At 25.8% G+C, this 13,562-nt stretch overlaps 8 protein-coding genes across 8 annotated transcripts; 5 read left to right on the plus strand and 3 right to left on the minus strand.

The window, feature by feature from the left end:
- Nucleotides 1–453, plus strand: ENU1_193440 (heat shock protein 70, putative; the record flags this gene model as incomplete). Its single annotated transcript, XM_008861897.1, has 1 exon — nucleotides 1–453. A coding segment is annotated over one exon (453 nt), but the record flags the coding sequence as incomplete, so codon positions are not given.
- A 98-nt stretch (nucleotides 454–551) lies between these two features.
- ENU1_193450 (hypothetical protein) lies at nucleotides 552–2,759 on the minus strand (the record flags this gene model as incomplete). Its single annotated transcript, XM_008861898.1, has 1 exon — nucleotides 552–2,759. One exon carries the CDS (start codon nucleotides 2,757–2,759, stop codon nucleotides 552–554), a length of 2,208 nt encoding a protein of 735 aa, XP_008860120.1.
- A 319-nt stretch (nucleotides 2,760–3,078) lies between these two features.
- ENU1_193460 (RhoGAP domain containing protein) lies at nucleotides 3,079–4,346 on the plus strand (the record flags this gene model as incomplete). Its single annotated transcript, XM_008861899.1, has 4 exons — nucleotides 3,079–3,360; nucleotides 3,408–3,499; nucleotides 3,549–3,646; nucleotides 3,700–4,346. The coding sequence occupies 4 exons, from the start codon at nucleotides 3,079–3,081 to the stop codon at nucleotides 4,344–4,346; spliced, it is 1,119 nt and encodes a 372-aa protein (XP_008860121.1).
- A 202-nt stretch (nucleotides 4,347–4,548) lies between these two features.
- ENU1_193470 (SNARE domain containing protein) lies at nucleotides 4,549–5,532 on the minus strand (the record flags this gene model as incomplete). Its single annotated transcript, XM_008861900.1, has 2 exons — nucleotides 4,549–4,922; nucleotides 5,313–5,532. 2 exons carry the CDS (start codon nucleotides 5,530–5,532, stop codon nucleotides 4,549–4,551), a joined length of 594 nt encoding a protein of 197 aa, XP_008860122.1.
- Nucleotides 5,533–6,405: 873 nt separating this feature from the next.
- Nucleotides 6,406–6,855, plus strand: ENU1_193480 (hypothetical protein; the record flags this gene model as incomplete). The annotated part of the gene is made up of 1 exon (XM_008861901.1): nucleotides 6,406–6,855. The coding sequence occupies one exon, from the start codon at nucleotides 6,406–6,408 to the stop codon at nucleotides 6,853–6,855; it is 450 nt and encodes a 149-aa protein (XP_008860123.1).
- A 192-nt stretch (nucleotides 6,856–7,047) lies between these two features.
- On the plus strand, nucleotides 7,048–8,124 carry ENU1_193490 (mannose-1-phosphate guanylyltransferase, putative; the record flags this gene model as incomplete). Its single annotated transcript, XM_008861902.1, has 1 exon — nucleotides 7,048–8,124. One exon carries the CDS (start codon nucleotides 7,048–7,050, stop codon nucleotides 8,122–8,124), a length of 1,077 nt encoding a protein of 358 aa, XP_008860124.1.
- A 103-nt stretch (nucleotides 8,125–8,227) lies between these two features.
- Nucleotides 8,228–10,951, plus strand: ENU1_193500 (serine/threonine protein kinase, putative; the record flags this gene model as incomplete). The annotated part of the gene is made up of 1 exon (XM_008861903.1): nucleotides 8,228–10,951. The coding sequence occupies one exon, from the start codon at nucleotides 8,228–8,230 to the stop codon at nucleotides 10,949–10,951; it is 2,724 nt and encodes a 907-aa protein (XP_008860125.1).
- Nucleotides 10,952–11,005: 54 nt separating this feature from the next.
- ENU1_193510 (DEAD/DEAH box helicase, putative) lies at nucleotides 11,006–12,508 on the minus strand (the record flags this gene model as incomplete). The annotated part of the gene is made up of 1 exon (XM_008861904.1): nucleotides 11,006–12,508. The coding sequence occupies one exon, from the start codon at nucleotides 12,506–12,508 to the stop codon at nucleotides 11,006–11,008; it is 1,503 nt and encodes a 500-aa protein (XP_008860126.1).
- Nucleotides 12,509–13,562: the final 1,054 nt, after the last annotated feature.

Below are 13,562 nucleotides of genomic sequence, written 5' to 3' on the forward strand. Positions count from 1 at the left end.
ACAAATGATAAAGGAAGATTAAGTAAAGAACAAATTGATAAGATGGTAGCAGAAGCTGAAAAATTCAAGGAAGAAGATGACAAGATGAAACAAAGAGTCGAAGCAAAGAATAAGTTAGAGAACTTCTGTTATTCAGTTAAGAATACTCTTAATGAACAATTTGCTGATAAGATTGCTGCAGAAGATAAGACTACTATTGAGAATATTGTTAAAGAAACTCTTGACTGGATTGATAACAATCAAAATGCTTCCACTGAAGAATATGATAACAAGATGAAGGAAGTTGAAGGAAAAGTCCAACCAATTTTCACTAAGCTTTATCAACAAGCTGGAGCTGCTGGTGGAATGCCAGGAGGAATGCCAAATGGATTCCCAGGTGCTGGAGCTGCTCCACAAGGTAATGCTCAACCAAAGTCAAGTGGAAAAGGACCAACTATTGAAGAAGTTGATTAAATGAGTTAAATGGTTTTATCTATTTTTGTTTTTTTTTTTTTTTACTTTTAATTTATTATTAAAAAAAATTAAGAAATAAAGAATGTTCAAAAAGTAAATTATTTTAAAGAATCAAAAGCAGTATTAGTTAATTTTCTTATTTTGCTGTCAGGGTGTTTGATAAGTTGATCCAAAGTATTTGTAATTTCTGAACAGGTTTTGATTCCACGAGAGCTTCCAACAAAGAGTTGAAGTCCTATTTTAGTGAAATAAGTATTAGTTTGGGTTAGTAAACAGAGAATGACTTGGTTTATTTTTGTATTCCAGTCATTTTGCAGGAATAAGAAATTTTCTTTAGTAAGTAATTTTTCCATTGAGTAGTGCCAATTTATCTTTCTTTGTTCTTCTGTTTGATCGAAGGTATCGACTTGTGATTGCATAAAGCTCATTAAATCACCAATAAATATTCCCCAAAACCTAGCTTCTCTTAAAGATACAATAGAGGCTATGCCAAAGAAATTATCAATACATTTATCAATTAATAAAAATCCATTGACATACATCACATTCTTTTCTATCATCATTTCAATAATTTTAGCTGTAATCAATGCCTCACTCCCACTAATATTTACTCTTTTAAAAATACATTCTTTGAAAAACCAATCTACTCTCATTCTCATTGCCTCTATGCAATGTTGTACATTAAATTCTTTTCTTTTAGTGATTTGTGTTCGAATAGCACTAAAATGTTCTAGGTTTATTCTCTCTCTTTTTTCAAGTTTACTTATTGCAATTGAAAATTGTTTTTTTAATTCTTCTTCTTTCATCCCTTTCCTTTGATCACATTCATGTTGTAATTTTCTTATAGCTTCAAGTTCTGTTGGTTCTACTCCTAATATATCATTATCAATACTAAAGAAATGTTCCCAAACAACTATTCTTTCATTATTTTCATATTCATCAACTCCTTGTTGTTTTTCCATGATTGGTTTAATACCTTTCTTCATACCTTTCTTTTCAAGTCTTCTTATAATTTCCCACATAACTTCTGGTTTCATCTTTCTACAATATTTCTTAATGTCATCAAAGATTATTTGTTCATTCTTTTCACTTAATAAGTCTAGTCCTTTAATCAACTTTCTTTCCATTTTACTCCAACAATCATACCACTCATCTTTTTCATATTTCATTCGTTCAATCTCCATCACACCAATCAATTCAATAAGAATTTTTTCTTGTACAAAATTGTTAACCCATTTAGATCGTTCACATAAACGTATAATTTCACTTAACATATGATAAACCCATTCTCCAAACCCATTCTGTTCAAATATAATTTTAATCCATTTAAATGTATCTTCTTCAAATTCACATATTCCTCCAAGATAAGAAAATAAAACCATTTCAACATTTCTTCCTTTTTCAATTTCATTTCCACATCTTTCTGAAAATGTTTTTGCAATTTCACTATCATTACTATCAAATCGTTTTTTTCGTTCTAAATTTTCAATGATTTCATTATTTAATTCATGAAGTCGTTTACAAACAATTGAGTTCATTAAACTAATTTCCCATTTATCTATCTTTGAAACAACTTTTACTATAGTAGTAATAAAATTAGGATATGCTATAATAGTTTCTAAAAAATAATTTATAATCTCTTTTGGTCCACAGTGTAATACCTGTTCCATTTCTTGTTGTTGCTCTTCTGAAGCTTCCGTACCTATCTTCTTAAAAATACGTCTTATCATTAATTCTGTGTTTTCAATTGGGGTTTCTGGTAATTGTTCAAATAATTCTATCCTATTTTTTATTGATAATTTACAAACCATATTATCAAATAAATGTGTTTGAATTGGAGTATTACTTCTTCTATTAAGCTCACCAAATTGGCAGTAAGCAGTATACAATTTAAAGAAAATTTCTATAAATCTTGATTCACTAAGACTATTAAAAAATTCTGTTGAACAATGAACATATGGTAATTTATCAATAAAAGACATACATTGTCTTGGTTTGTCTTTAAGTAATAAACAAGTTTGTTCTTTTGAAAGTGATTTATTTTCAAGTAATTCCGAGATGAAAGTAGTCTTATCAAATGACCGTAAAATAATTGGAACGACTGCTTCTGAAGGATAATAAGAGATAATTTCATTATCATAATCATAAAGTCTTATTAACATATTAATATTTTTATTAAGTTCATCATTGGTAAATAATAATGGTAATAATACAACTGAAAGATGAAGGGATTGTAATAACTCATTACACTTTTTAGAAGAAAGAGTTGTACATTCATTTAAATAAAGTAATACAACCCTCATCATATCCAAATAATTTTTATTAGACATAACTATTCATTAATAAATTTTATTAAAATTATTATATAACTATGAAGTTGAATTACAAACATGTAATTTTATGAATTGGAATGGAAACTGTTTGATCAATACTACCTATCTTTGAGTCATCAATAGAATTATACTCTTCCATTTTTTTTGTGATTTCTTTTTCAAAAGGACCAAATCCATTAATTTCACACTCCTCCATTCCTTCTAATCGGGGTTTTTTAGTTTTTTCCTTTTCTTTTTTGTTTTTTTTTTTATTAATTTTTTTAATTAAAAGAAAATGAACTTGTAATAATTAATGGGAAAAGTTTTTGGTGTATTACTCGAAAATGTGCCAACATGTAATGGTGTTCCGTATCCTGTCTATGAACTTATTAGTTATCTAACTGAAAAACAATCCCGAATAGAAGCTGAAGGAATATTTAGAATATCTGGAAAATTAAATGACATTAATATTATTAAAGCAAAATATGATAACGGAGAAACAGTTGATTTGTCTAAATATGATATCCACACAGTGGCAGCTGTTTTAAAGGCATTTTTTAGAGAATTACCAGACTCATTAGTTACCCATGAAAATGTTTGTTTTAAATATTTTGTTTTTTATTAGTTAGACCCATTCTTTAGACTGATATGATAATTGCTACAGTTCAAATGGATGATAAATTCTATCCAACAAAAATTAAAAATATTCAAAATATATTATCATTTCTTCCAGAGTTTGTATTTCATATTATATTATTAATACTTATATTAATCTTCATTTAGTATTTATTATGAAACTTTAAAATTATTAATTCATTATCTCAGATTAATTGCTGATGCATCAGCCATTAATAAAATGAATGTATCAAATATTTCTGTCAGTTTGTTTTTAATACTTCTTGATTTAAATAATAATAACTCTCTAACTTTTCAGTTTTTGGTGTAAATATATTTACTGGTATTGACGTTGTTAATTTACTTTCTTCAAATAATAGTGCGTGTTTTGCTTGTACTAGGTTTTTAATTGAAAATTATAAAGAGGTATTTGATATTGTTCATGATAATTCCTTTAAAACAATGCAACTCCCTCAAACTCATGAGCCTGAAAAAAAATTCCTTTCTATTCCAAGAAAATCCTCTATTCCTCAATCACAACCTAAACAATCTCATTCTCAACCTCCACCTACATCTAATACTGTTTCAGCTCAAGTTCCAAAACATGCCCCTCCACCAGTCCCTAAACAAAGAATATTATTTGGGCAATCAGTTCAACAAAAGTCAGCATCTACCCAATCCATCTTTATATCTCCAAGTCACTCACCAAATGCAACTCAAACCTTACGACCTTTACCTTCAAAACCACCACTTCCTGCAAAACCTATTCAAAGTGATAATATTAATACTCCAATACCTCAACCCATACATCGACCTCTCCCCCAAACTCCTTCACGAAGTCCTCCTCAACATCATCAACCAATTTTAACTAAATCAGAGAATTCAATTGGAAGGTCTTTGCCTCCTATCCCTCAAAAAAGATCAGGAATAAACACACAACATACTCCTTATCCACAAATATTGTAGTAATAACTTTCTTTAGTGTTTTATTTTTATTTTTAATACAACAAATATAAAAACAAATTAATTAGACAAGTGCAAATTCTGCTGATTTAATAATAATTGGAAGAAGTATACTTCCTACAACAACAAGAAATATTACAATTATAAGACAAATACAAATTAAAATTGACCACTTTTTCTATGAAATTAATTATACCTTTATTAATTATACAATAGGAACAAAAAAAAAACAAACAAAACGATTTGGCTTTCTGAGTCTTTTTGCTTTATTAATATTGATTAATGCTTCTGTAGTATACTCCTTTGCTTGTTCACAATTATCACAAATATTATTAATCATTTCACCTTGCATTTCAACTAATATCGCAGCATCAACAAATGTTTGAGCTAATTCATCAATACTTCTTATGATAGTTATGATTTCGTCATGCTTTGATTTAACGTATGCCAAACTATTAATGGACTGTATTTTATTAATACGTTTTGAAGACTCTTTCTTTAGTTTCATTTGGTGATGAAATCTTTTTTCTTCTTTAATATTTAATGTTTGAAGTTCTGGAGGAAGATTGCTTGTACCAACTAAAAAAAATTAGTTTTATTAAAATTAGAATTACATGAAAATGTTATAACATGCAAACTAAGTTTTACTTGTTTCTGGTAATTCTTTATTAATCCTTCTTTAATTTTTTCTTGAAGTATTCTAGATTTTTTCATTGTTACGACAAATTTCATGGAAAGGAAAGATATATGATTTTCTCTGATTCTTAACTCACTCTCTCCTACCTGATGGATTGAATTTGATTCAATATCTTTTTTAATACTATCATTTTCTTGTTTACATTCTGCTAATTCCTTCTCTATTCTTAATGCATCTGAACATATTTTTTGTATTAATAATTTTAGTTCTTCACAATCTTCTTTTATAATGAACTTATTGAATTACAAATAAAATAAAAATAAACAAACTACTAACGTCAGACACTTTCATTTGTTTTGTTATTCGTTCATACTTAATTTTCATTAATTCATTATTGTTTTCAATACACATAAGTTGATGTTTAATTTCTTCAACTTTAGAAAGAAATTTCATCAGTCCAAATGGAAGTTGTTCGGTCTCATCTTCAATAATAATTCCTGTCAATTCATTCTTTTGGCTGACTATATCATTTGTGTCAGTACTATTATTCATATGTATTATTTTTTTGTTTTTCTGTTCTTATTTTTATCTCTTTCATTTAATGAAAGTCTGCTTATCAAAACCAAAAAAAAGTCACTAACTTAAATTTAAAATATTTAAGTGGAATATTTTTTGAAGGTAAAATTTAATTTAAATTCTTTTCTCTTCTTAATATATATCCTGAAAGAATAATGATAAATTATTTCTCTTAAATAACTTAAATTAACTATCTAATTAAAATATCCGAAAATATTTCGATTGATTTCTAATTTTCAATTCCATTAGGAAATAACACCCAACATTCAAAATATTGAATTTAACCGTTAAATGAAAATAACCCCAAATATCAGTTAATTATAAAGTTATGATTTGAGTTAATCAATAAAACTACATTTCAGATACTTAAAATGGTTTCATATGAAAAATAAAAATAATAATAATACTTTTGTGTTGTTTTAGGTTATGAAATAAACATTTTCTATATCTAGGCAATATACTGTTTTGATTATTCTTATTGAATAAACAATGTCATGGGACAATTTTTTTGAAACAAAAAAAAGAAACTAAACTTAAAAAAGAAATTTAGACTCGTTGTTAACAATGAATAACACAATGAGTAGGGCTTTATCGCGGTCTAAAAAAGCTCTTTCAGATGCACTTCTTGTTTATTTTATATTGAAAGAAGGTGGGCAAATGACATTTTTCCGTTCAAAACAAAGTAATTATGCGTTAAAAGTATTAGTGGGAAGAAGTCTTACTATTTCAAACCAACGTTATGAATCTGATTCTTTCACTAAAATGTCAACGTTATTATGTTTTAACATTCAATCCCATGTGAATAAAGCAAAAAGAAAGAAAGAAAGAAGTATCAAAATAGACAAATCAATGGTTAGTATTTATAATGAAAAAGAATTACATTTAAAAGCAATAGAACAAAGTGTTAAGTCATCGCAAATTAATGAATGTCGTAATAGAGAAGCATCTTTTTCAAATGCGTTAGCATGGTTGTTAATTGATCGAGGATATTCTCTTCAACTCGGAATAACTACAATTAAAGAATCTTTAAAAGTCATTCATTTTTACGTTTGGGATTCAATTATTACTCCTAGTGGACATGAAATAACTATTAAAGAAGAAGAAAATAATCTTCGAGAATTAATACTTAAGATACAAAGTAAATATAGTGGACTTTCTTCTAATGTTGTAACTCTTGCAAATTTACAAATTTCTCTTAGCGCCTTTCGCTCTCCTCTTTCTATGTTTATTCCATCAAACCCAAGAATATTTTCTATTCTCACTTCATTCAGATATCCTTGTCAACCTTTTGATTCTTAGCATTGTTTTTCATCAGTTTAGAAAAAAATTTTCTATTATTATGGTGGATATTGTGTATAGTATTACTAATTTAATTCCTTTTTTTATTATAAATTTTTTTGCGAAAAACTGAGAAAATTATTTTGTATTTCAAATATTGAATATAAAAATAGAATGTTAACTAGATATTAATTTTATAGATCTTTAGTTTCAATGGAACATCGTTATTGTGTGATTATGGCAGGAGGGGTTGGTGCTCGTTTTTGGCCCCTTTCAAGAGAAAGTAAACCAAAACAATTTTTAGATATCATGCATGTTGGAAGAACATTTATTCAAATGACATTTGATAGATTGTCTTCTATTATTCCTGTAAAAAATTTCATCGTTGTTACATCAATTCAATACCGAGAATTAGTTCAAGAGCAATTACCAGAAATTCCAGTAGAAAATATTCTTTGTGAACCATATAGAAGAAATACTGCTCCATGTGTTGCTTATGCAAGTCATTGGATATATTCACGTGATCCAGAAGGAATTATGATAGTTGCACCAAGTGATCATTTAATAATAGATGTAAAAAAATTTATAAAAGTTGTACATGAAGCTTTTTCTTTTATTGAAACCCATCCAAATAAATTAATGACTTTAGGTATGACACCAACAAGACCTGAAACGGGATATGGTTATATTAATTATAATAATAACCAATTTATTGAAGGAAATATTAGCGAAGTATATAAATTTGTTGAAAAACCATCTATGGACAAAGCACTTGAATATCTTGCTTCAGGTAATTATGCTTGGAATGCAGGTATTTTCTTATGGACTGCAAAAACAATAATTAATCAACTCAAACAATTTGCTCCAACAGTTGAACAATATTTTGAAGATATTAAAGATAAATTTAATACTCCTGATGAAGTTGCTTCAGCTAATAATGCATACGAAAAATGTTCTAGTATCTCTATTGATTATGCTGTAATGGAAAAAAGTAATGATGTAACAGTAATTTGTTCTGAATTTGGATGGTCTGATGTTGGTACTTGGGGATCATTACATACTTTACAACAAAAAGATGATCAACAAAATGTTTCTGATGGAAGTGAATTATATAATTGTCATAATTGTATTGTTCATAAAAATTCAAATAAATATGTTGTTGTAGAAGGGTTAAATGATTATATTATTGCAGACACTGAAGATGCTTTGTTGATTTGTTCTCTTAAAAATGAACAAAAAATTCGGGATTTTGTTTCTGATGCAAAGAAAAAAAATTCAGGAGTAGTTTAATTAAAATTTACTCTTAAAACCTTCTTATGAAAATTTTGTTTTTATTATTTTTTTGTTTTCATTAAAAAAAAATTACAAGATAACAAATAAAAGATTGTCATTCATGTCAAATGTACCAACATCATCAAATAACTTAGTACCTTCGACTAGAAAATCACATAGAAAAATGATTACTGTAAATACTAGAAAAACAACTTATATGGATATTGATGGTAATTGGACTGGGGAAAATGTATTTGAAAAAATATCTCTTATAGGAGCAGGAGGATTTGGAGAAGTTTGGAAGGTTAGACATAAATCAATGAGATTTATTTCTGCTGCAAAAATTATTAAATTAAATAAATCATCAAGTGAATCAATTCAAAAAGAAATTATTACATTTAAACAAATGAAACATCCTAATATATTAAGTTATTTAGGAACATATACAGAAAAAGATAATGTTTGGATTATTATGGAACTTTGTAATGCTGGTAGTTTAAAGGATATTATTAAAACGTTAAATACACCTTTACCTGAACAAGCAATTGCATGTATTATTAAAGGAGTTGTTAATGGATTAGAAGCATTACACAATGCAAATATTATTCATTTAGATATTAAACCTGCAAATATATTAATTAGTGATGATTGTGAAGTGAAACTTACTGACTTTGGTATTAGTAAACATGTAAATGATTTATGTGAAGATAAATGGTATGGTTCAGCACCATACATGGCACCAGAAGTTGTTTTTAAGAAACCATTTACTACAAAAAGTGATATTTGGTCATTAGGAATTACCATATTAGAATTAAGAGAAAGAAAACCACCATATGAAGATTTAACTACAATGAGAATACTTGAATTAATTAAAAAACATCCACCACCTACTTTTAAAAATAAAGAAGAAAATAGTGAAGAAATAATGAATTTTGTTGCGTTATGTCTTATTAAAAATAGTAGACAAAGAGCAACAATAACTCAACTTAAAAGACATAAATTTTTAACACAAGTTGAAGACAATCAACCAGTATTAAATCTTTGTGTTTCAGTTTATCAAGCCAAATATCATTTATTACCTCAAATTGAAATATTACCTGATAATAAATTTGCTATTAAATATTTAGATAAAGATGATATAAGTAAAACACAAGTACGTTCATTTTATTCTACAACAATAAAACAACAAAATCAAACAGATGTTATTGGAACATATCCTGATAATACTTTAGCTGGATCAACAGAATGTTTACCTGAAAATACAGAATTAATTAATGAACAATTTAAAGCAATTGAAAAATTAAAAAATGATATTCAAATTCTTAATGAAAAAGTATTAAGTTTAGAAGAAAATACAACTTTAAATATAAAAGAAACTACTGAAAAAAAATTAAAAGAAATTGATAATTATAAAACATTAATTAATGGATGGACAAAAGAAGTAGTTGAAAATATGGTTAATACAGCTATTGATGAAAGACTAAAAGAAATGTATGATACAACACTTGAAAGTACTGATGGAGATATTTCTCCATGTGGAGTATTTGTACCAATAAAAAGTATTGAATCAACAGAATCATCAAGAGAAGTATCAAGAGAAAACTCACCTCATTTAGAAGATTTCAATCCAAGAACACCAAATAGACCAAATAAAAAAGAATTAAAAAAGAATTTTAATTTAAGTGTTAAAATTCCCAAAGAAATTATAAGTCCAAGAAAGAAAACATTAAAAAAAGATGAAAATTCATTAAGTTTAAACTCTATTGATAAAGACCTTATTTCATTAAAAAGTAAAACAAAAAAAAGTGTCACTTTAAGTGGACCAACAAATAAATTTAATTCATTTGAAAGTAAATCATTAAAAAAAAGAAGTGTAAATAGTAGTAAAGAAATTGATAGTAAACCTTTACAAAGACAATTAGAAAAAAATGATACTTCTGATGAAAAAATAAAATTATTTAATAATGAAATTAATAAAATTTCACCTAAAATGTCTTGTTGTGATACTATTCCTCTTCACATGTCTAGTATTAAAATTGAAAAAAAAACAGAAAGTCCTACAACAAATTCTTCTTCAAATAATTCTTTAAATACTCAATTTCAATTTAAAAAACAAACTGGATTGAATGTAAATATTACTACTTCTCCTCTTGATATTAATCATTCTAAACTTAATGAATTAGAACCTAATCTTTCTAATCATATTTTAATAACTCCAAAAACTCCTAATGTTACTTCAACTCCTTTAGTTAAACCAAATTCTAATATCCTTCCTTTACAACAAACTAAACAACTTCCTCAAAATTTATCAACTCAATTAAACTCAACAATATCACCTGATAAATTACATACAACAAATTCTCCACAATCAACTATTATTCAAAGAGGAATTTCATCTCCACATTCATCCCGTAAAGAATCACTTAGAAAATTTCCAATGAAACAAAAGAGATTTTCAAAACAATCTTCTAAAATTCTTCATGGACAATTTACATCAACAACAAAATCTTCTTTAGACCCTGAATTAGAAAATAAAGTTATGGCATTATTAAGGTTTGAACTAAGTAAAGCTAAAAATGCTGTTTGTGAAATGGTTCCTTGTCATTTTGAAATTTTAAGAATGGAATTAATTGATGAAATTGAAAGAAGAAGTAAAGTTTATAACTTTAATAATACTATTAGTGAAGGTATTCCAATGAAAATAACTGATTTAGAAAATAAAATTAATAATTTAGATAATAAAATTATTAATGTTGATATTCATTTGTCTCAATTCAAAAATGAACTTCCTTTTATAATTACTCAATTTAAAAATGAAGTTCTTGATGCTTTTATGAAATTGTAATTCATTTTATTATTCTTTTTTATTTTTTAAAAACAAAAAAAAAAATCAATTAGTTTAAATATGTTTTTTTTGTTTTTCAGGTTGAAGAGTAGAAGGATTTTCTTCTAATAATTTTGTTATTTTATTATATGATTTTATTAAAGACTCTTCAACTATAACTGAAACTTTATGAAGTTCATTATTCATTTTCTTTAAATAACCTTTTAAATTACCAACTTCATTTGTTAATACTATCGTATGACAAATACCTTCATTTCCAGCTCTTCCAGTTCTTCCAGCTCTATGAACATATAATTGTGTTGAAACAGGACAATCAAAATTAATAACAGTTTTAAGTCCTTTAATATCAATACCACGAGACATTACATCAGTTGTAATAAATACATTAATGGAATCATTTTCTACTCTTTTAATTACTTTTAATTTTTCTTTTTGTTTCATTGACGAGATAATACATCCAATTTCTTTTTTTTCTTTTCCAATAAATTCTGCCATTTCTTGAATTAATCTAAATAAGACAAAAGCAGTGTTATTACTATTACAAAATATAATACTTTTTCCTGATGTTTTAAGTAATTCTAAAACAACAAGATCTTTTTCAATAGGAAGAACTGGTGTATATCTATTTTCAATTGTTGATGGTAATACATATTTTGTTTGTGTTATTTCATTAATATCTCTAACAAATGAATCATCAAATGTTAATAATAATGGTTTATTCATTTGTAATTGTTTAAATGCTTTAGGAGATGATGATAACGTAGCACTAAATAACAATGATCTAAATTGATTTGTACTTGATGAAAATACATTTAAACTTTTTCCAGTTTTAATATCAACCATATATTGTGGAGAAATATATTGTTTTTTTATTATATTTAACAATGGAAATAATGCAGGAATTGTTAATAATTTATCAGTTTCATCATAAATTAAATATTGTAACCATTTTAAGTCTAGTGTTGATTTAGACAAATGATTTAATAGTCTAATTGGAGTAGTTACAATAACATGACTATTACATGATGTTTCTTTTTCGATACTAGATTCTCCTAAACATACTAAATTACAATTTATTGTTTTTAATAAAGGTTTCATAACATTTGACACTTGAAGTGCTAATGGAAGAGTTGGAATTAATATAACTACTTGAATATGGTTGAATAATGGATTAATTAGTTTTAATAATGGTAAGGTATATGCTAACGTTTTTCCACTTCCTGTTGGAGCACGAACAGCAATATCGGTATCAGTACTAAAAATAAATTGCTGAACAATTTTTTGCATTGGATAAAGTTCTTTTATCCCATTTGCGTCTAATATCTTTGTAATTTCATCAGTAAATTCATTATTAATTACTGTCACATGTTTTCCTAAAACTTCTTTTTCCCAATGAAATTCTTGTGTATCTTTTTCATTTATTTCAACTGGGTTATAAAATTGTTTTTTCTTTATTTCTCTTTCGTGTTTTTTGGGTTGGGCTTTGTGTTTTTCATGTACTTTTTGAAGTGAAAAATGATCACTTTTTTGTTGTTCATGATGAGAAGGATTTTGCATTATATTTTTATTGTTTTTTAAGAATTTTTAAATTTATAGTTTTTTTATTATTTATTGAACTATCAGATGATTAAATCCTATTGATATTAATTCACACAAAGTAAAATACTCTTTATACAAGGAAGATTTAAAAACTATGTGTAACTTGAATAAGTTAATTGAAGTATTACATCAAAATAAAATGAATGAATTAAATGAACAGAGAGTGAAGTAAATAATAAGAAATGTTTGATAATTATGAAAAGAAGTATTACAGTCAATGATAATATGAAATGAAATTACAATTTTAAATGATTCTAGTTCATACAAATACCTGTTTATCTTCAAATATAAGAAGAATGATAAAGTGAAACTGAACAATAAAACAGAAAAAGATATGATGGATAAAATAGACAACAGCAATAAAATTAATGAAATTAATTTAAATTACAACAATAGAAATAGTATTGAAGTAAATTTAGATAAACAGATATTTTGTGTCTGTGTTACATTTACAAACAATAAATTAGATCAAATTGAACTACATATTATAAAGAATAAACAGAAAGTAAATATAAATTCCAAAACATTAATTAAAGATAGAATATACATGAATAAAGAAGAAATAAGAGAGTGAACAATGTAAATAAGAAATAAAAATTTCTTTGAAATAATTATATCAATAAATGAAATATGAATTGAAAATGATGAAAGAAGAAATGATGAAAATGAATAAGAATTGAGTTTAGAAGATATCGTATAAAACATGTTGTAAAAGAAGTAGTAAAATGAGTGTAATGAAATATATCAAATTATACAAAATAAGAATAACTCAACTACATTAATAAAATAATGAAAGAATAAATATAATGAAATATATTAATAAATCAAAATTGAATAATAATAATAAAATGAACAAGAATAAATAAAAATAACAAATGATAATTGTAAATATTAAAAATGATAGTTACTAGACATATCACATTTTATTGTTTTATGAATATTGAGAAGTGTTTACGTCAGTTTCTTCATTATGTTCTATTGGTATAATAGAGTTCATTTCTAACATGATCGC

The sequence above is a fragment of the Entamoeba nuttalli genome, assembly GCF_000257125.1.
Source record: "Entamoeba nuttalli P19 unplaced genomic scaffold asmbl_9088, whole genome shotgun sequence".
Taxonomy (NCBI): Eukaryota; Evosea; order Mastigamoebida; family Endamoebidae; genus Entamoeba; species Entamoeba nuttalli.